This window comes from Camelina sativa, chromosome 3 (assembly GCF_030686135.1).
Source record: "Camelina sativa cultivar CO46 ecotype springtype chromosome 3, ASM3068613v1".
Lineage (NCBI taxonomy): Eukaryota > Viridiplantae > Streptophyta > Magnoliopsida > Brassicales > Brassicaceae > Camelina > Camelina sativa.
In genome coordinates, this window is record NC_141882.1 from 11,146,370 (window position 1) to 11,166,478 (window position 20,109).

Below are 20,109 nucleotides of genomic sequence, written 5' to 3' on the forward strand. Positions count from 1 at the left end.
TTCCCTCTTTTCATGCGCAAAGCATCTAAATCCTAATCTTCTTCACTAATTACTAATTACACCTTTTTCTCTTACTAATAACCAGACAATTGAACATTTTGGACCAAGTCAACATATTTTATCCATAATAACCAATTATGAATTATCAAAAGTTAAACACATCTAAGTATCTAACCATATTAGAAATATAAATGGCCTATATGGCTATATATGAATTATTTTCTCCAAAGAGAATGTACAAAAGACAAAGTGATTGACATCAAATACTTAATAAATAGTCAAAAAAAAAATTCAAATATTTTATCCATAATAACCAATTATGAATTATCAAAAGTTAAACACATCTAAAGTACCTAACCATATCAGGAATATAAATTGCCTATACGGTTATATATGAATTATTTTCTCCAAAGAGAATGTACAAAGACAAAGTGATTGACACCAAATACATAATAAATAGTCAAAAAAATTCACATAATTTATCAATAATAAGCAATTATGAATTATCAAAAGTTAAACACATCTAAGTATCTAACCATCTTAGAAATATAAGTTGCCTATATGGCTATATATGAATAATTTTCTCCAAAGAGAATGTACAAATACAAAGTGATTGACATCAAATACTTCATAAATAGTCAATACAAAATTTTCTGCTACACAAAACTCAGATTTATTTCTTATTACTACTTTGTATTAATTTTTTTTTATAATACAGTTTACACACTAAGAATTAACTTATTTATTTATTTAATAAAGCTAAACAATAGATCAGGCAAACAATTTCCACTGTAAGCTACTAAAGAAAAATAGTAGAAAACATAGGACTAAACTAATACTACTAATAAATTCTCTAATCTGATTAGTGACTACTAAATTAGTTATTGACTAATCAGAAAAAGGTAACATGTTTAAAGAGTTTAAAGAAGGAGATCATGGTTTAATTAATTACAAATCTTGCGTCATCCCTCTCTCTCGCTGTCTTGTCAAATCTATTAGACCAAGAGAGAGAGAGAGAGAGAGAAAACAACTGTAACAGCATTTATATAATCTCTCTCTCTCTCTCTCTCACTTGAGAGTTCTTTCTCAAACAATCTCAATCGCATTTGGGATTTTGCAAGTGTTCGTGTGTGGTTTATCTAAAGCATCAGATCTGAGATGTCGGATGTTTCCGGTGACGGAGATGTATCGGCGACGGTTACTGAGCATCATTCTACACAACCTCCGGTTTCGAATGCGACGTATCCTTCACTGACGGTGTCGGCGTCTTACAAAGAGAGCAGCGGAGGCGGAGGTAAAAGCAGCTCGTCGAAGCGGAGACCAATTAGGCCGAGCTTCGACGCTGCGGCTGATAATGAGTTTATTACTTTGCTTCATGGCTCGGATCCAGTTAAAGTGGAGCTTAATCGACTAGAGAATGATGTTAGAGGTTCGATAATGCTGCTCGATCTACTTGATTTTTTTTTTTTGTTTTTGTGTCGATTCGATTTCTAATTTTGTTTTTTTTTTTGGGTTTATGAGAAACAGATAAGGATCGGGAGTTGGGAGAAGCACACGCTGAGATCAAAGCTCTTAGGTTGTCTGAGAGACAAAGAGAGAAAGCTGTTGAAGAGGTTTTGTGTCTGAATATTTTCCTTTTTCTTGTCTGAAGATTTTTTTTTCACATTTTAGCAAATTGTTAAGGGAAGTTTAATCAATCATGTCTCGATGTTTTGGTAAATTCACTTCATTTTGGTTCAACCAGTTAATAATGGGTTGATAAATTTCACTCATTTTAGCAAATTCTTCAGGGAAGATTATTTAATCTCTCTATTTTTGGTTCAATCCACATCTGTGAGTTTTGTGGTCAGATTTATTTCATCACAAGTTTATGTAAGTTTCTTTGTTAGTTGAAGAAATTATTTGTATCATGATTGGTTCAGGTGCATTTATCTCATTGTGGTATTTGGGCAATGTGGTTAGTTTTGATCGATTATTACACCATGTGCTTGATCTTGACTTTTAAGTTTTATCTTGTCCACATGACTTTTAGGTCTAATGTAGTTGCAAGTGAGTTTACATGCTTCCTGTGGATTGACATTTCCTCCCTCTTATGTTTTTGTTTGTAATATTAGCTTACGGAGGAGCTTACTAAATTGGATGAGAAGCTCAAGTTGACTGAATCCATTCTCCAAAGCAAAGTATTGTTCGATGATCCTTCCTTGGTTCGATTTTTATGTTCGTCTTACAGTTCTTATGCTAATAATGGAGACATTTGATATCAACCGTGTTGCAGAATCTAGAAATCAAGAAAATCAATGAGGAAAAGAAAGCATCAATGGCTGCTCAGTTTGCTGCTGAAGCCACCTTGAGAAGAGTCCATGCTGCTCAAAAGGATGATGACATGCCTCCAATTGAAGCCATCCTTGCTCCATTAGAAGCTGAGCTTAAGCTTGCGCGATCAGAGGTATTTGCATCGTCATTTTAAGTCTAATTGCTGGTTTGATACTGTCTACTTCCATATGGAATATTGAATACTTATGAGGTCATTGTATATCTGCATAGATTGGAAAGCTTCAAGAAGACAACAGGGCTTTGGACCGTCTGACTAAGTCAAAGGAAGCTGCCTTACTTGAAGCTGAGAGGACCGTTGAAGCTGCCATGGCAAAAGCCGCCATGGTTGATGATCTTCAAAACAAGAACCAGGAGTTAATGAAACAAATAGAAATCTGTCAGGTTCTGTAGTTACCATCTTAATCTATGTATATGCCATAGCATGCCGTTGCCAACAATCGGATTAAATTTGTTTTATGGTTTAGGAAGAAAACAAAATTCTAGACAGAATGCACAGGCAGAAGGTAGCTGAAGTGGAAAAGCTCACTCAGACAGTACGAGAACTGGAAGAGGCTGTTCTTGCAGGTGGTGCTGCTGCAAACGCCGTGAGGGATTACCAGCGGAAATTTCAAGAGATGAATGTAACTAAACACACTTCACACAAGATTCATAGAGTCTCTAGTTTCTTGTCACAACGATTGGGTACTGAATACTGATGAAGGAATTATTCTTGCTTTGTCTTTCAGGAAGAACGGAAAACTCTTGACCGGGAGCTTGCACGTGCGAAGGTCACAGCAAACAGAGTTGCCACGGTGGTAGCAAATGAGTGGAAAGATGGTAATGATAAAGTGATGCCTGTGAAGCAATGGCTTGAAGAACGAAGGTTTCTACAGGTTTACCTTTGATATGATGGCCCCTCTCCTAGAATCTTAGGATGCAAAATTATTTACAGTGAGCAAGGCCCATCCATATCTATATTCTCACTTCTAGATTCTTAATTTTTTGCAGGGAGAAATGCAGCAACTTCGTGATAAGCTTGCCATAACAGATCGAGCTGCTAAATCTGAAGCACAGTTAAAAGTAATCGATCTTATCCATTAGCTAGCTTCTCTCAGGTTATTCACAGAACAAGGAAGTGAAATTGTTGTTTTTGCAATTACCAGGAAAAGTTTCAGCTCCGGCTTAGAGTGCTTGAGGAGACACTTCGAGGAACTACAAACAGCAGCACCAGAAATACACCCGAGGCAAGAAGCATGAGTAATGGACCTTCTCGCAGGCAGTCGCTTGGTGGAGCTGAAAACTTACAAAAGTTTCCATCAAACGGTGCTTTGTTAAAGAAAACTCCATCTTCTCAGATGAGGCATTCCTTGTCTATTAACTCAACTTCGGTGTTGAAGAATGCTAAAGGAACATCTAAGTCGTTTGATGGAGGCACACGATCCTTGGATAGGGGCAAAGCACTTGTAAATGGACCTGGAAATTATTCCTTCAACAAGGCTACTGATGACTCTAACTCTAAGGAAGCAGAGTCAGGTAATGGGTGGAAAGAAAATTCAGAGGAGAAGCCACAAAGTGAAGAGCCTGCAGCAGCAGCAACTGAGGACAGTGTCCCAGGTGTCTTGTATGACTTACTACAGAAAGAAGTTGTCTCTTTGAGGAAAGCTTCTCATGAAAAGGATCAAAGCCTCAAAGACAAAGATGATGCTATCGAGGTAACAATTCTATGTCTTTATGCCATATCAATCTGTTTAAAGAAAATCTTGCTTGTTGTAATGGTTTGAGGGATTTGTAGATGCTAGCAAAGAAGGTGGAAACATTAACAAAGGCAATGGAGGTTGAAGCGAAGAAGATGAGAAGGGAAGTATCTGCGATGGAGAAAGAAGTAGCTGCAATGCGTGTGGAGAAAGATCAGGACACCAGAGCCAAAAGGTTTTCCAATATTAAGACCCCATCCAACACCGCGCAGATTCTTGCTGGAAGGTAATATATTATATCTATCTCTAGCTATATAATTCCCAGAGTTTTAGTTCATAATATGGTATTCAAACAAAATTTGATGTTTGGATTTGCGCAGAGCTGCTGGACGAAGTGGAGGGTTAACGAAAAGTACCCAGTGAGGGGAGAATCCAGAAAATAACAAGTAAAAGAATGTCCTACTAGGCTCTTGTTATTAAGCTGTTTTAACCTTATATATTATGCTTTTACTTCTTTTTTTTTTCTCTTTTTACCTCATGTGATTGGTTGTATTACCATATATAACTTAGCATGCTGATATTCCCATCCTCAACCCTATAACCTAGTAAAAAAGATAAGAAAAGAGAGAGTGAGAGTTTGTGACATAGAGTTGGTGTTAAAGTGGGGGTTAGAGGAAGGAGAAGAAAAGCCGAGGAAGAGAGCGAGAGAGTAAGATGTGACATTTTGGCTAACATTTTCGTCTCTCCTTTTTTCGAAAATCGGAAGTTAGTGTGTTTGGGTGTATAGGGTTAGAGAGAGCTTTGGTGGTATGTGGCTTCTCTTAAGTGTTTGTGTACCTCTGATTCCTTATTTGTTTGTTACTCTATTGCACTCTTTGTGTGATTTATTCGTTTGTATTTTGGGTTTGCTGATATATGATATATGATTTTTATATTCAGATCTTGAAGCCTAACTAACTAGTATCTCTTTTGTTGGTATACAAAGATAAAATGGATTCCCTTTGAATACGTTGCATGACATTATTGGATGCAAAACAAAAGTGGAAAATATATATAGTAGGTGAAGCCGTTACACATGCTGCAGAATTAGTTATATGGTTTTACAGTTATAGATCATTTTCTGATCATTTAAAAATGAATTTGGAGGATCATTTTCTGATCATTTAAAAATGGATTTGGAGGTTCTTCATCTTCTTCTTTCTTCTTCTTCTTTTTTTTTTTTTTTTTTTTTTTTTTTTTTTTTTTTTTTTTTTTAATTCAGGTATCCAAAGCCCAGTGGGCCCTGACTAGTCCACTAGCCCAAAGGCTTGGCGTGCGTCCCGAAGGCGGCAAGAGTAGTTCCTGGAGGCTGCATAGCCCAATGTTAAATTTTTCTGTGGTGGCCACTTAAAGTGTTTGCAGCCGTGGGAATTCAAACCCGGGAGTATTGGGAATCTCACCCTCAACCCGAAATCCATCCTACCACTGGCCTACCTATGAGTGGTTTAGGTTCTTCATCTTCATCGTCGAAGATTAAAACGAATTAGCCTAGGCTACAACGAAATACTATATTTGAGGCTCAACTTTTTTTTCGTCGTTGGAAAGAAGTCAAGAACTGATTCTGATGTAACGAAATATTTTTTTGTTTGTATTCTTATTTTAATAATATTCGTATATTGATTTTTAGGAATTATATACGGCTGTGAGATTTTTTTTTTTTTAATTTGTAAAAATAAAATGTTGGTGGTATTCATTTGATATGATATGATTAATGAAATCGAAAACTTGTCTCTTTGTCTTTTTCTTCTTTGTTTTCCGTATACATTGCGACAGTTTAACGATCTCGACAATTTTCGAAAAATCAACGTCAAAACTAATATTATCATTTATCAACATGCATCTCTTTCTCTTAAGACATCTCACTAGTAAGAAATAATAAGTATCAAAAATAGCATTCTTTTTCTTTTCTTTTCGTTAGAAGAAAACTAGCAAATCTAGAAAAAAGGAAACATGTTTGATTTGGTGGTCAGTTTCAACCACGACGATAACAAATTTTATAAAGTAGACAAGATGAGGATTGTGAACCAATGCCTGTGGGGTGGTCAATGAAACTGTTGAAGAGACCAATATATAATTCATAGCAATAATGGAGTATAGAAGTTTAGTGTTTGTAAACCAATTTCGACGCGGAAACAGGGGCGGATCCAGGAGAATTATTAGTATGAGGCAGATATCTAATAATTAATAAATATGTGACCAAAAATTATAATACAAAAAAGTAAAACAACAATAAATGGAGGGATCGAACATCCCACCAGCAAAAATATGCAGAGGAATACATAACCAAATGATCCAGTAGATAATTATATTAACAACTACAACAGAACATTTAATAAACAGTGTAAGACATGTGCCCAACCTACTCTCAACGTAGACCCGCCACTGTGCGGAAATGTAAAATATTACTTTGTTAAGACAGACAATTTGATTATGTGAAACAAAAAAAGCCTACGCTATATGCAAATCATGAAATCAAAGCAGGAATACGTACGAATTCAATTATAACTTATGGGTGGAAACGGTTGCATTAGGGATGAATGAGCTGAATAAAATTGGTTGAATAACATTCAACTCATTCATCCACTAAATAGGAGATGAAAGAGTTGAACAAATTTCTTTTATAATTTGTTCATTTCTGCAGCTTTTTTGGTTGAATGAGTTGAATAAGTTTTCCAACTTATTTATCTCAAATGGTAAAAAATTGGTTGAATGATCATTCAACCTATTAATTTAAGGGTAAATTATATGCAGTAGTCATGGAGTGAGTTTTTTATTCACTTTAGGTCAAAGTGAAAAGTGTTTTTCATCTGTTAGCCACCTTCATAATTTTGGACAACTAAACCCTTGAAGCAAACAAACTAAATGAAGTCTTTAGTTAAGTCAGTTAGGATTGTTCTCATTTTTGTGACTAAATGGAATAAAATCTGTTTGTTACAGTAAAAATTAGTCACATAGTACGATGTGTCAACGAACCAATATACGATGTGTTTTGCTAGTACTATGTTTTGATGTACGGTTCTTTGCAACTGTGTACATACACAAGTCATTAATGTTGTGTATGTACATATACAATGTTATTGGAAACATAATTATATTGTTGATTATATATAACATTCAGAATTATAATTATTCATAAATAATACAAATATTCCGAGCATTCAGAATTATAAAAAAAACATTCAAAAAACATATATGATCTTTAAGGCTCCATTCTTTTTTTTTTTTGAGTTCCTGAGCTCTCCCTTTCATGCTCCATCACATGGTTTATGTGGAAACGTCCAATAAATTGAGAAGAAGAATGGTGATGATGTGGCATGGAGGAGGAGGGGGAAGCTCCGCTGGTGGTGAGGTGTTGCTCCTTCCTCAATGTACAAATCAATGTACATTGCATCAAATATATTATAATCTATATACACAACAACAATAAAACAAATCAATGTACATTGCATCGAATATATTATAATCTATGTACACAATAACAATGAAACAAATAGATTCTTTTACCAAATTTCTCAATTGCCATACATACAAAATTGCAATTTTACAGTTTGTAAATAAACTAACTTAGAGTACTTGTTTTTGTTATTGTTATTTACATAAAGAAGATATAACATATAATTAATATTGATCATTAGGAGATATAAGTATAACTATATGTGTATATATTTTTTATAAAAGTTTATGCGATAAAATTTGATTAAGTAATCATCTCACTCTAATTTTATTCACATTTCTTTTATCAACAAAAAATACTATAAGTATTTCTTTATTTCTTTTCTTAGTATTTTTTGTATGGTAACATAAAATTAAAAGAAATATATCTATATATATAAAGTTAGCTTTTCTCACTCCTGGTGCTGTCACGTCAGCCACTTCTTCTTTAATTTTGTGGGCTTCACAGATTTTAATAAGTATTTTAAACAATCATACAAATGACAAACTGATCAACTAATTTTCATCCAAAATCTCTAGGTCCAACACTATTTCATTCAAAGTCTCTAGACCCATCACTATTTTTAAATCCTATGAATTCAATTTTTTTGTTTTAAAATAAATCTAAAATATACATTTAGTGCATGTTTTTTTGTTAAATATAATAAATCGAAAATTTAAATAAAAAATAATTATGTAAAATAAATTAAATTTTAAAATAAGAAAACAACACTATAATTTTTCATTAGTGGTAATAATATAGTTAAAATTTTCTATTAAACTGATCATAATTTAAAATTTCAAAATATCAAAACAAGACAATCCAAGCAACACTTTCAAAGAATCAAGGAAACACAACTAGAAATCAATTAAAATTATTTGGCAGCACTTCACAAATCCATCACCAAAGACAAAGAAGCAAAGAGATGAACACACATTTAATAAACTAAAATGATTCAGATATATGAATGTCACAATCAGATAACCGTAACACAAAATTATATAAAAAAAACAACCGAGAAAACAAAAACCAACCCGGACTTTATAAAATTACAGCAAGATAAACAAGAAAATTAATTTTCCCCAAAACACAACTCACATCGAATCGAAAAAACCATTCACAGGACAAAGGGGAAAAAAAATTACAACCAAGAACACAAAACAACTCACAACTTAATTAGGAAACCTAAAGAAGCCAACATATTTTCATATAAACAAATTTGCAACCCAATTGACATTCACGTTTAACAAAATCAACAGGGGATAACGATTACGATAAGAATGACTGAAAAAACGATTAAGAGCATCAAAGACATAAGTTCAATCTTCAAACAAACCTCTAGATCGGAAAATTGCTCTTCTCCTATCCGTTCACGAGGACATCAGATTTTGAAAAAGAACAAATTAATTTCAACTCAATAACATATAAATAATGGCCCAATAAACCTACATATTATAAGCCTTACAGAGAAATTGGACCCAAATGAAACAAACAAAAATAGCCTAGAAAAGAGGAATGTAAGTTATTGATTTTATTTATTTTTCTTAATAAAATCCACAATCTTTTCATTCCAAACACTAAAACATTGACAAAAAAAATTACTCCAACAGTTTACAAAATACATATGAAAATATTAAATAACAATCCAACCACAAAATAAAAAATAATAATAAATTAATGTCATCTAACAACTACAGCAAAACAACAACTTCAACTAAACAATGTTAACTTCTAATAATAATTTTTTTTAAAAAGCATTATAAACACACAAGATGATCTCAATTTTTCCTTTAAAAACAGCAAACTAAATTATACTTACTGCAAAACATATTTTTATTAAAATATCCAACAAAACAACATAAGCAACCAAAATTAAATACGAAAACAAATGTAAAGATGAATTTACAAAAACCAAAAAATACACAACAAAACTCGGAATACACTTTAATCTAACTACCGCGCGTAGCGCGGGTCGATTGCTAGTATATATATATTAACCTTATCTCTTTTTAACTTTTATTATTATAATTTTTACTGTGTATTATAATTTTTTATTATACTACATTTTCACTTTAATTTAATATTCTTTTTTATTTTGAATCATCTTCTTAAAAATAGTTTCAGATTAACATAATCATGTATGTTCATGTACGTATACAATAATAATTTATTAGTGTATGTACTCAGTAATGTACGTAAAGTTCTTTTATTTAATGTGTACGTCAATAAGTGATCAATAATGTACGTAATATTCTAAGTACATACGTACACTAAGGAAAAATAAGGCTTATGATTTGTTCTATGGTATGGAGTATGGTGTATGTATTTTTGCAGTCATCTTCAACATGTGTATCCTCTGCAACCTTAATATTGCAGCCATTGTTCACAGTTTCTCATAAGTCTTATTTTCCTTTACATTTTAATATTTTTTACACCTAAATCTTGTAAATCTAGCTTATATTAGCATTTTTAAATTCAAGAACTAAAATTTTTGAGTTTTTAAAGTGTTTGGAAATTTTTTTGAGTTTTACTCACCCAATCTGAAATTTTCTCTTCTTCTACTTCTCGTCGGAATTCTAATCAAAAACTATAGTTGTCAGAGTGCTAAACACAGTTTCGTTTCACCGGAATTTGTTAATCCAGTTTTTTTTGGTGAAGGAAGATGATGAACTTCACGCTTTGATTTTTTTTTCTTCGTCTCGTACACTGAACTAAATATTTAAAATTATTTCAATTATGTTTTTCTTTTTTAATTAACCAAATACTGTATCGTTTGGATAATAACAGATACTGCTGGGTACATACATGTCCATCATGAGGCAACGCAAGAGCCGTCGTGAGCAACGAATAACCCGTGAAAACACCAAGCTCTATCGTCTTTTTGGCGTTCATTATCTTTAGAAGCATCGATAGGAAATGCCCCTCGTCAACCGGTACCTCCATCTCGCTTCTATGCATACAAAAAATCAATATTTTCAATAGTAATTATTAGTATAATAATTCTAATAAATGATTCGATTAATATAATCGATTAATATTAATATTCTATCATTCTTCGGCTTTAGCAATGAAACTGCCGTTTGGGGACACAACAACTTCTACCACTAAGCTAGTAAATCTAGTGAAATTTTGAAAATGTTTTACTTTTAAAAAGTTAAAAAACAATAAGAAAACCAATTTATTTATGCAAGTGGAAATACAAGGTACATACATGTTTTATGTTTATAGAATCTAACGTTATACAACTTGCAATCATTGTACGAAAGTTTTAAGAGTATGATCGTATAAAACTCTTGCAAAATATCAGCTCAAGCCAACTTATGATTATAGAGGTAGAAGCCAGACTTACAAATTGCCATACTTGTGTACCGTAGCTTCTCGTAATTTCTTGAGTTGTTCATGCTCTCTTGGATAAGCCGTCGTTTCAAATATATACTGTCTCACGTATAAATATAAAATATGTATTGGTTTGGATTTAGCATTCACGGAAAATATTAATCGTTAAACGATAATTAAGCTTCTTCTCATCGGACAAAACTTAGTAAACTTTAATTTTGCAGATCAAACAAGACTGTGGGTGGGATCCGAACAAAAAAGAAAACAAGTAGGGAGAAAATATATAGAAAGTGACTAAAAGACCTTTTTGAGAGCCTCGCTCTTGAGAATCCCTTTGGGCGGAAGCAGCTTCTCCTCCATAGCTCTCTCTCTCTCTCTCTCTCTCTCTCTCTCTCTCTCTCTCTCTCTCTCTCCTCGAGATGCCTTAAGAAATGCTTTTTAACACGCACATGAGTCATGACCATCTTATATATCTCTCTTTTACTCTTTAGACAATCATTAAAGTTAGTGGCCTAGTAATTATCAACAGTTCGACAACTGTATATTAACTTTAATTTAAAACGTGTTTGTGTGACCTATATATTCGATTTTTAATTCCAGCTTACTATTCAAGCTGCTACAGTATCATTAATCATATAAAACATTTTTAGACAACACATATATTGTCATCTCTTATAAATCGCTAGCTAATTTATCTTGATGATCTTTATCATCGCACACTAGCTACTGTTATTTCTTATTGCCGGTCGAGAGTTATAATGCTTTCGTTGGCTTACGTTTATTATTTATGTATCCCCCATTCAAACTCATCAACTATATATTTTCTTATACAAACGGAGTATTGTTTCGCGGAAAAAGGTATTTAATTACTTAATAATGAACGAGAATCAAACTTTTTATAATTAAAGCGAATCGTTTGCTCCAAATTGTACATCATTATTATATCACCAAAAAATTACTTAATTATAAAAACAGAAGAATAGTTCATGTAGTACACTTTTAAGACATTATATAAAAAAAACAAATAAAGAGTATCAAAATATTGCTTTTGTTAGGTGAAAAATAGCAGATATAGATGATTGGGTAGCCATTAACTATCACTGTGATTCAACGGCTGTGAAGCGTAAATAGCTGTATAGCACTGTTGAATAGAGAAAAAAGGCAATATTGGAGGATCTATAATGTTTGTGTTTTACCACCCGACTTCCACGAAGAAATGTGAAAACTGTGGGAAAAAAAAACCAAAGCATGGAAACAGTAAAAAGCATATGATTGAGCTCATATGACTAATAAAATATTCCCACGTCAATAGTTTAATTTTCTCATAGCATGATCAAAATCTTGAATCTCAGTATCTCTTTAGGGACAATGACATAAGTAAAAGTCGAAGAAGAGATACAAAATATGTACTCCTGTTAAAATCACAAAGCCATAACAAACTGGTGAGAACATTTAGTATTTTGATGAGTCTCTTCTTCATACAAGGCGTCGTATGCAGAGAGTGACAATGGAGACTTGAGAGAGCTCGATACGGGGATCAAAAGCGAGAGCCACTTGTCACTCTAACTCCATATTATTCTAAGAAATCCCATGAACTAATTTAGAGAAATCCATTAACAAAAATGCCTATTATAATAAGTCCAGATAACGGAATGATAGAGCTAGGGTTTTAGTCAGAACGACTCAGCCACCCTCTCCTCCAGTGTGTGTAGCCATATAAATAGCATAGTCATGAAATTGTAACCTATCAATCACATAGTTTTAGTCGGTCTTTTAGTTGTAGTATTGATTTTTTTTTTCACACGTAGTGATTCTTTTTTTTTTTGGTTGGGATTAATTAAGAAATTGCCAGCGATGATGATCAAATCATAACTTTCGATTCTTCCGAGATTTTAAATCATGCGGAGAAATTATGGAGACCTGAACTGAGCTTCGAGAGGCAATTTCTTCTTAATTATATTTGTTTTCGTCCTTTTTCTTTTTTTTAGTTACTCATAAGTTGCTGATTAATTTCGTGGAATTGACGAATATTACATAATGTTTGTGTGGTCCAACACCATGACCAAAATAGAGCTTAACCGGATAAACAAACCGGAGATGATTTTAAACATTTATTGGAACAAGAAAATATTGCTATAGATAAAAAGATAGAGATGGATCATGGATGGACTGTGATTTAGTCTTGTCACAGTATTTTTAATGACTCGATCGATCGTAATCATACAAGGCGCCTGCAGAGAGTGACACCATCACCAATGGAGACTTGAGCGAGCTCAATGCAAGGATCAGCAGCAAGCCGCTTGTTCAAGTCTATTAGGGTTTCTCTGTTCTCCCTCATGTGCTCTGGCACGCTTTCCTTTTCCTCTGCGACGAACCCAAACCACAATGTGTTATCAAACGCTATAATTCCACCAACCTTCACCAGCTTCATTAGTCTCTCGTGCATGTTGCCATAGTTTTGTTTATCAGCATCAACAAATGCGAAATCAAACTCCGGTTGTGGATTCTCCTGATGGTTCCATCATCATACGTATACGTACATACATACATAAAAGGAAAAATAAATAATCAGGGAAGTGCGTACGGAAGTATATTCATTCTAGAAACATGATTGATGATGTAAAAGATCACGTACGCTTAACATCTTGTCTAAGGCCTGAACACCATCAGATTGGATGAAAGTGACCTTGTGATCAACACCTGCGTTCTTGATGAACTCTAGACCCATCTCGTAAGCATCTTTATCAATGTCTATACCAGTAACCTGTATATCCAAAGAGTAAATTGATACTGATGTTAATTAGCTCTTATTATTTTTTTTCGCTTATTTGATTTCGAGGAAATTAATCAAGGAAGACTATACATACATGCCCATCCTCAGGCAATGCAAGGGCTATCGTGAGCAGTGAGTAACCCGTGAAAACACCGAGCTCTAGTGTCTTCTTGGCATTCATTATCTTTATAAGCATTGATAGGAAATGCCCCTCATCAACGGGTACCTCCCTCCATCAGGCACTTGCGCATATAAACGTCAAAACCTTTTTTTATTACCTAAAATCCATGAATTGGTTGATTGTTTTTTAATCTGTCTTAGAGCAGCACCAATGGTGAGACTCTCATTTTGTGTTTCTAAAGAATAAAATCTTAATATTTTAATATAATTAAATTATTTTTTTTTGGTTAAAACAAGAGGATTAAACCACACTCACATAGAGACTAGTGTAGTGTGTCTTAGAGACTTTTTTTTAGAGGTTTTAACATGAGAAATTTTAGAGACGTCTCTTATTTCCCTCTTCCATTTTTTTCATTTTTCTCAATATGTATTTTGATAGTCACAAACTCATTAAGAACTTCCCACTGGAATTGATCTTAGCAATCTAGCAGACAAAAGTCTCAATTGTTTTTTTTTTTTTTTTTTGATAGTTGGAAAAAACGTTTTACTTAAAAAAGTTGATAAAGTACAAACAAATCAATTATAAAAAAGAAACTACTTCTTGGCCAAAGTTGAAAATGTTTAGTTATAAAAAGTTAAACTCCAAAACAAATCAAATTTACTTTAGGTGTGGCACTGTGGAGGTACGTACGTAGTACATTCACGTTTAGGATGGAATGTTATATATGAAACATGCAAGTGTTCGAAAGTTTAAGACTTAAGAGTATGATATCGTACATATACTCTTGCAAAACATTAGCGCAAGTCGTGAGGACGTCAGCTAATGGTTATAGAAATATATATGGACAATAGAGGTTGCAGCCAGACTTACATATATCCATACTTGTGGACTGTAGCTTCTCGTAAGTTCTTGAGCTGTTCATGCTCTCTTGGATACGCTGCCGTTTCGTAGATGTACTGCACAACCACAACCGTATTCCGTATATAATCTAAGTATTGGTTCGGATTTAGCATTCACGGAAAATCTTTAATCATTAAACGATAAAGCTTGATCTCATCGAACAAAACTAAACAATAAGAAGTAGTGAAAACTATTTTTTTTTTCTAAAGTGACTAGCTAGCTAAGAAACCTTTTTGAGAGCCTCGCTCTTGAGAATCCCGGTGGGCGCAATCTGTTGTTTCTCCATAGAGCTCTCTCTCTCTCTCTCTCTCTCTCTCTCTCTCTCTCTCTCTCTCTCTCTCTCTCTCTCTCTCTCTCTCTCTCTCTCGATGCCTTCAACTTCCAGAGCTCTGGTACTCAATTTAAAGAGACTTAAAAGTAGACAAACTTACTGGGCTAATAAATACCAACAGCCCTTTTTTTTTTTTGAATAATTAAAAATCCCCGGATTATCTCCCAAACGTCACAGTACGAACCGAGAACTACTAGGCTTTGTTTGAAAACCTTTACCAATTGAGCTATTGACGTTTAGTTTATACCAACAACTTTGATGGTAAGAACTTTATTGTTCACGTTCCTCATTTAGTTATCTTACCAAATAACACAGGTCTCTCGCGTAATCCTCCACTTACACTCTCATCTCTATTCCACAAAATTAAATCACCCGAATATCTCAATGTCTTTAATTACTTGATTTCTACTTTGGCTGTATTTCTTACTCACTTTAAAGTTGGAAATGCTCAATTTCTTGTCTGTTCCATCTAGTGTGTTTGGTTAAGAGCTCTTTTGTAATTGAAACCATTTTTTCTTTTGGTATATAGTTTAACATTAAAAACCGAAAAAAAAAATCACTTGTACTTATGTTTCATGAGGTTAGGAAGGTAAAGGAAAAAAAGAAGAAGAAGAAGAAGAATCTGAAGCTCTATATTTTGTTTTTGTCCACAATTTCAAGCTCTATATTTTAAGACACTATTCGTAGTAAGAAACATAGCAAAAACTTTTTTAGTTAGGAGACAAGTAACGGATCTAGAAGATTGATCAGTAGATAACAATATTCTGTATAAACAGTATAAGCAGACTCGTGGGGATGTGATCCAACGGCTGTGGAGGTGGAGCGTCAGTGTTAGCGTTGAATAGAAAAGAGCAAAAATATTAATAAAGGAGCTAATAAATAGACTTGTCAATGGTAAGTTGCTACGTGTACGATGGGAAGAAACACAATTATCCATCTTCAACAAAAAAAAAAAGAACCTAAAAGGGGTATTACTATAATAGGACCGACCCCTACACGACTCGTTCTGTTCAAATGTCACTATATCAGCCATTTATAGACGTTTTTGCAAAGGGTGAATATCGGCGTAAGCAATCTGGTAGAAAATCACGAAGTCACAATTTTGATGACAAGATAAAGATGAAATCGGGATAAAATCGTGGATTGAGTTAATTGAGTCAATATATAGTCGAGTGGAAGGGATCGATAAGCGAATCATGGAGAGGACGAAATTGCGATTATAACCGGTGACTTTTGTCTTCCATTTTAGTTTTAGAAACAAAAAAAGTGAGGTTAATTTTATTGAACAAAAAAAATAATATTCTTGTGGATTTCGCAGGTGAGTGAACAAAATAAATACATTAGTTGTCGTTTTGTAAGTAAGCTAAGTAGATTATGAACTGTTTAGAGGCAAATTAATTACACTATGTGTGATGATGTTGTTGCATAAAACTGATCAAACAATCTTGTAAACATGCTTGGGTTGGTTTGAACGGCTACACCCACTTGCTATACTGATAAGTTGCTATCAATGGGAAGTAAAGGAAAACGTAGTACAAAGAAACCTAACTCAAATTTGTGGACTATGTTTCACATCGAATTTATCATCGAAGTCAAAATTATTAGTAGTTTCAAAAAAATAGAAATTTCAAGTAAAAAAATTACAACTAGGTTTGAACCGCAGTACACCGCGGGATAATTTTTATTTTTATTGTGTTTTAATATTTTTTAGTGTTAGTTTGTTATAAAAATTTTGATTTGACATATTATCAAATTTACTATTATTAATTTAAAATTTATTGCTTACAAAAGTGAATTAGTAGTTTTGGTTTTTGTTTGTGGGAATTTTGATTAGTCCACATTTTTGTTTTTGTTTTCATATTCTTTATATATATATATATATATATATGCAAAATATTGCACTATAATTTTCTCTTCGTACAATGATTTTTTTGTGAGTTTATCAAACTATGATTACAAATCTATAAATATGAAATAACTTAATAACTTTAGGTTTGGTTTTTTAGTTCATGCTATCCCCTTCTTGCAACAAATTTCCTTTAACCCGTCAAAAACATCCTATGAAACCATTGAGAATATGTAGTGTACTCGCATCCGTCAGTCACCGGCAATTTCATATGTTCTAATTATGTTTTAACGGTAACCAATTGGAGATACGATATCGCCGGCAATGAAGTTGCTTCTTATGGTCTTCTTCTTCTCCGATATTCTCTGACGGTTCCGATCACCGGTGATGATGTTCCTCTTTACACCAATTTTTGTCGGATCGACCGTTTAACAATTCCATGTATGTTCGCTAATCTATTTCATATCTAAACTTTTGTTATTTTTGAATTTCGTTTTCCAATTGAATAATCTCTTCGTTTTTGTTATTTCTGATTCAAATTGACAACATTCTCGAGCTAGGCTTCACAATATTTGGACTTTGAATAAGAATGGAAAATTCATAGATCTATATAAATTGGAGTGTTTTTTGTATTTTTTAAGCTATTGAACAGACAACTAAAATGAATTATATGGATCATGTGTCTCAGCTATAAGCGTAGCAATAAGCTATAGCCTATAACTGAAGGTCAAATGTTGAAACATGTGTTAAAAACTAAAACCCATTTTTCAATCAAACGTCTTCGGAAAGCTTAAGTATATAGTTTATTAGTCTAAGTGAATTATGAAAGGGTCATACCATATAAATTAAGATCAAACTTGTCATTATTTTTATGGATGGATCAATATGAGCATATTTTGGAAAGGCTGCAAAACGTTTACAAATTAGATGGCTTAAAGCAATGGTTCTTAACTTGATATAAGAATCGTTTTTTTTTTATGTGTGTTGATAATTCATTTTGTCTCCTTATTTAAAAATATTTATCCATCTTTGTGATTTGATAATCTATGAACGCAGGTGAAACTATATGTTGATTAGACAAAAATAAAAAAGACATTTGTTATACAGACATTCATGATAAAGGTTAGTACCGATGATAAATATCTATAGAAACTATTATATTAGACTTGTAAATTTAGCGGATTGGTCGAAATTTTGTACCGCATGCCGACCACCTGTTCGACGATTATAATGACAGATATATATTGTTATTAGTTGTGTTAGTAAAAAAGATTAATATTTTACTCACGTATCATATAGCTTATGCCCTTAATATATGCTACTATTCTCAGATCCCAGGGAGAGTCAGATTGTCTTATACTCAAAACTTTGTTTTGTTTTCAGAAAAGTTATATTCTTTAACCTGTAAATTAAAAAAAAAAATACATCTCAAGATGATGATTAAAAATCTTAATAACCCGTATAATATTGTATTTTCAAGAAATCTAAAAGCAATCATTTTCACATTTGAACTATCCTAACCCTAACTGTCGTTTATTAATACACATTTTGTTTCTCTCCCCACTACATAAAAAGCATAGATTAGTTCACTATCATTTATTTTAAATACAATTAATTATTATAAAAAAAAACTCAATGATCTTTCTTGTGTATGCCTCCATGAATGCAGGATCTTTCAACATAGACTCACCATGATTTTGTAAAGACTGAAACAAATGCATCATTCGAAATTTGAAGAAGCTTTGTGGTGTGCTGTTTTTTTTTTGGGGTCTGTTGATAGACTATTTATACCTATTCATGTCGTAGATGATTAGGGTTGGATTTGTAGTACTCGAGAAAATCTTGATGAGCAGAAAATCTTAAAATCGAGAAAATCTTGCAAATCAGAATAAATGCTACCATTTAATATTTATTGCTTTAATAAAATATAAAATTTTTAGATTGGGTGCAAAGTTAGAAAATAAATGAAACTTCCTCCGTAATCTTCTCATATTATTTGTTTCCTAAAATTGTTGAACCAATAAATGCCTTCAATCTAAATTGTTTTAATAAAATCATGAAAGATGTCGAAAGTATCGTTAAAGATTGTTTTAATTTTTAAATCTTATTTGCTTACACTTACCCAATTTTAGATTTTATCGTTAAAGATTGTTTTAATTTTTAAATCTTATTTGCTTACACTTACCCAATTTTAGATTTTGAATGGACCGAGGCCCAACATGAACATCCAGATCAGTGAGGGTCGGGTTTTTGGAAAACACGGGGATCCTTCTCTCATTGGATCGCATTATTTAATTAAGTTTTCTAATTCCAATTTTACCCCTCTTGATTTCAATAAACATTTTCCTTCATGCTTAATTGAGTGGCAATTTTGGAAATTTTGTGCAATTTTCAATTTTGTACTTCTCTTTTAATAATAGTATATATTTAATAATAGTATTGAGATTAACTTTATTAAAAAAATATATACTAAAAAAACATCATGGGCTGGTTAAGAAAGATCCAATAACAAAGGCCCATTATGTACTCAAAGAGCGAGAGAGAGAGAGCTAGGGTTTTTTAGTCACCCAGGACTCCTCAGCCTCCCTCTTCTAATGTAGCCAGCCATATAAATAGCGTAGTGAATGAGATCGTAACCTTATCAAAATCACTCAGTTTTATTTGTTTTAGCCTTCGTTTTTTTTTCTTTTTTTTTTTCCCCAAACGTTTAGTTTTTAAGATTTTAGAAAATTGAATTGCCTTTTGGATGCGATGATGATCAAATCATAACTTTCGTTCTTCCGAGATTTAAAATCATGCGGAGAAATTATGGAGACCTGAACTGAGCATCGAGGCTATTTCTTCTTTTTTTTTTTTTTTGTAAAATCAAAATCGAGCTGTTTTGGTTTTTGTGGGTTAAAGAAAAAACGAACTCTGATGATGTCAAAACTTAAAACTTTCGTTCTCCTGAGATTTCAATGTGCTGAAATAAATTGGAGACCTGAACTGAAGGAGTTAATTTATTTTATTAACGTGATTATTTTTATTCTATCGATCACCATTGATTTGTTTTTAGAGTTTTGGATCTGAGTCTCTTCTTACAACAGGCTCGCTCGATCTTAAGAAATTAAAAAAAAAAATCTGGTGGATTTTGTGGATTAAAATTTCTGGCTTTTACTTTGCCGAGAGATCAACTTGATGAATGTAACAGAACCGTTTTGTCACATTATTTGAAGACTAATTTGATATTATCATTAAAAAGTAACTGAGTATCCCATATTTATCAACCAGGAACAATTGTTTGATTTCATTCTAATCTAATTTGACAACATTGGATTGAAATC

General features: G+C 32.8%; 2 protein-coding genes, 2 long non-coding RNA genes and 3 other non-coding genes across 8 annotated transcripts; 5 read left to right on the top strand and 2 right to left on the bottom strand.

Annotated features, from left to right (window-relative positions):
- The first annotated feature begins 879 nt into the window (after nucleotides 1–879).
- LOC104776731 (microtubule-associated protein 70-2) lies at nucleotides 880–4,945 on the top strand. Its single transcript, XM_010500841.3, has 11 exons — nucleotides 880–1,429; nucleotides 1,528–1,613; nucleotides 2,115–2,180; nucleotides 2,276–2,446; nucleotides 2,545–2,715; nucleotides 2,799–2,954; nucleotides 3,060–3,206; nucleotides 3,322–3,393; nucleotides 3,477–4,025; nucleotides 4,106–4,293; nucleotides 4,388–4,945. The coding sequence occupies exons 1-11, from the start codon at nucleotides 1,159–1,161 to the stop codon at nucleotides 4,428–4,430; spliced, it is 1,920 nt and encodes a 639-aa protein (XP_010499143.1). The 5' UTR covers nucleotides 880–1,158; the 3' UTR covers nucleotides 4,431–4,945.
- A 5,250-nt stretch (nucleotides 4,946–10,195) lies between these two features.
- LOC147946775 (uncharacterized) lies at nucleotides 10,196–11,255 on the bottom strand. The gene is made up of 3 exons (XR_015591529.1): nucleotides 11,119–11,255; nucleotides 10,829–10,914; nucleotides 10,196–10,429 (listed from the first exon to the last, which is right to left on the bottom strand). It is a non-coding gene; the product is annotated as an uncharacterized LOC147946775 (long non-coding RNA).
- A 1,407-nt stretch (nucleotides 11,256–12,662) lies between these two features.
- On the top strand, nucleotides 12,663–12,750 carry LOC147946776 (small nucleolar RNA Z159/U59). The gene has a single exon (XR_015595710.1). It is a non-coding gene; the product is annotated as a small nucleolar RNA Z159/U59 (small nucleolar RNA).
- A 37-nt stretch (nucleotides 12,751–12,787) lies between these two features.
- Nucleotides 12,788–14,979, bottom strand: LOC104778890 (putative caffeoyl-CoA O-methyltransferase At1g67980). 2 transcript variants are annotated; one of them, XM_087502909.1, is made up of 5 exons: nucleotides 14,839–14,979; nucleotides 14,580–14,665; nucleotides 13,683–13,818; nucleotides 13,451–13,579; nucleotides 12,815–13,324 (listed from the first exon to the last, which is right to left on the bottom strand). In XM_087502909.1, exons 1-5 carry the CDS (start codon nucleotides 14,893–14,895, stop codon nucleotides 13,034–13,036), a joined length of 699 nt encoding a protein of 232 aa, XP_087359035.1. In that variant the 5' UTR covers nucleotides 14,896–14,979; the 3' UTR covers nucleotides 12,815–13,033. The 2 variants fall into 2 exon arrangements, with proteins under 2 accessions (XP_087359031.1, XP_087359035.1); XM_087502905.1 differs by lacking the exon at nucleotides 14,839–14,979 and having other exon boundaries at nucleotides 12,788–13,324; nucleotides 13,683–13,866; nucleotides 14,580–14,650.
- Nucleotides 14,980–16,936: 1,957 nt separating this feature from the next.
- LOC147946777 (uncharacterized) lies at nucleotides 16,937–18,723 on the top strand. Its single transcript, XR_015591531.1, has 3 exons — nucleotides 16,937–17,227; nucleotides 17,843–17,908; nucleotides 18,456–18,723. It is a non-coding gene; the product is annotated as an uncharacterized LOC147946777 (long non-coding RNA).
- Nucleotides 18,724–19,530: 807 nt separating this feature from the next.
- On the top strand, nucleotides 19,531–19,617 carry LOC147946778 (small nucleolar RNA Z159/U59). The gene has a single exon (XR_015595709.1). It is a non-coding gene; the product is annotated as a small nucleolar RNA Z159/U59 (small nucleolar RNA).
- Nucleotides 19,618–19,695: 78 nt separating this feature from the next.
- On the top strand, nucleotides 19,696–19,781 carry LOC147946779 (small nucleolar RNA Z159/U59). Its single transcript, XR_015595708.1, has one exon. It is a non-coding gene; the product is annotated as a small nucleolar RNA Z159/U59 (small nucleolar RNA).
- The last annotated feature ends 328 nt before the right edge of the window (nucleotides 19,782–20,109 follow it).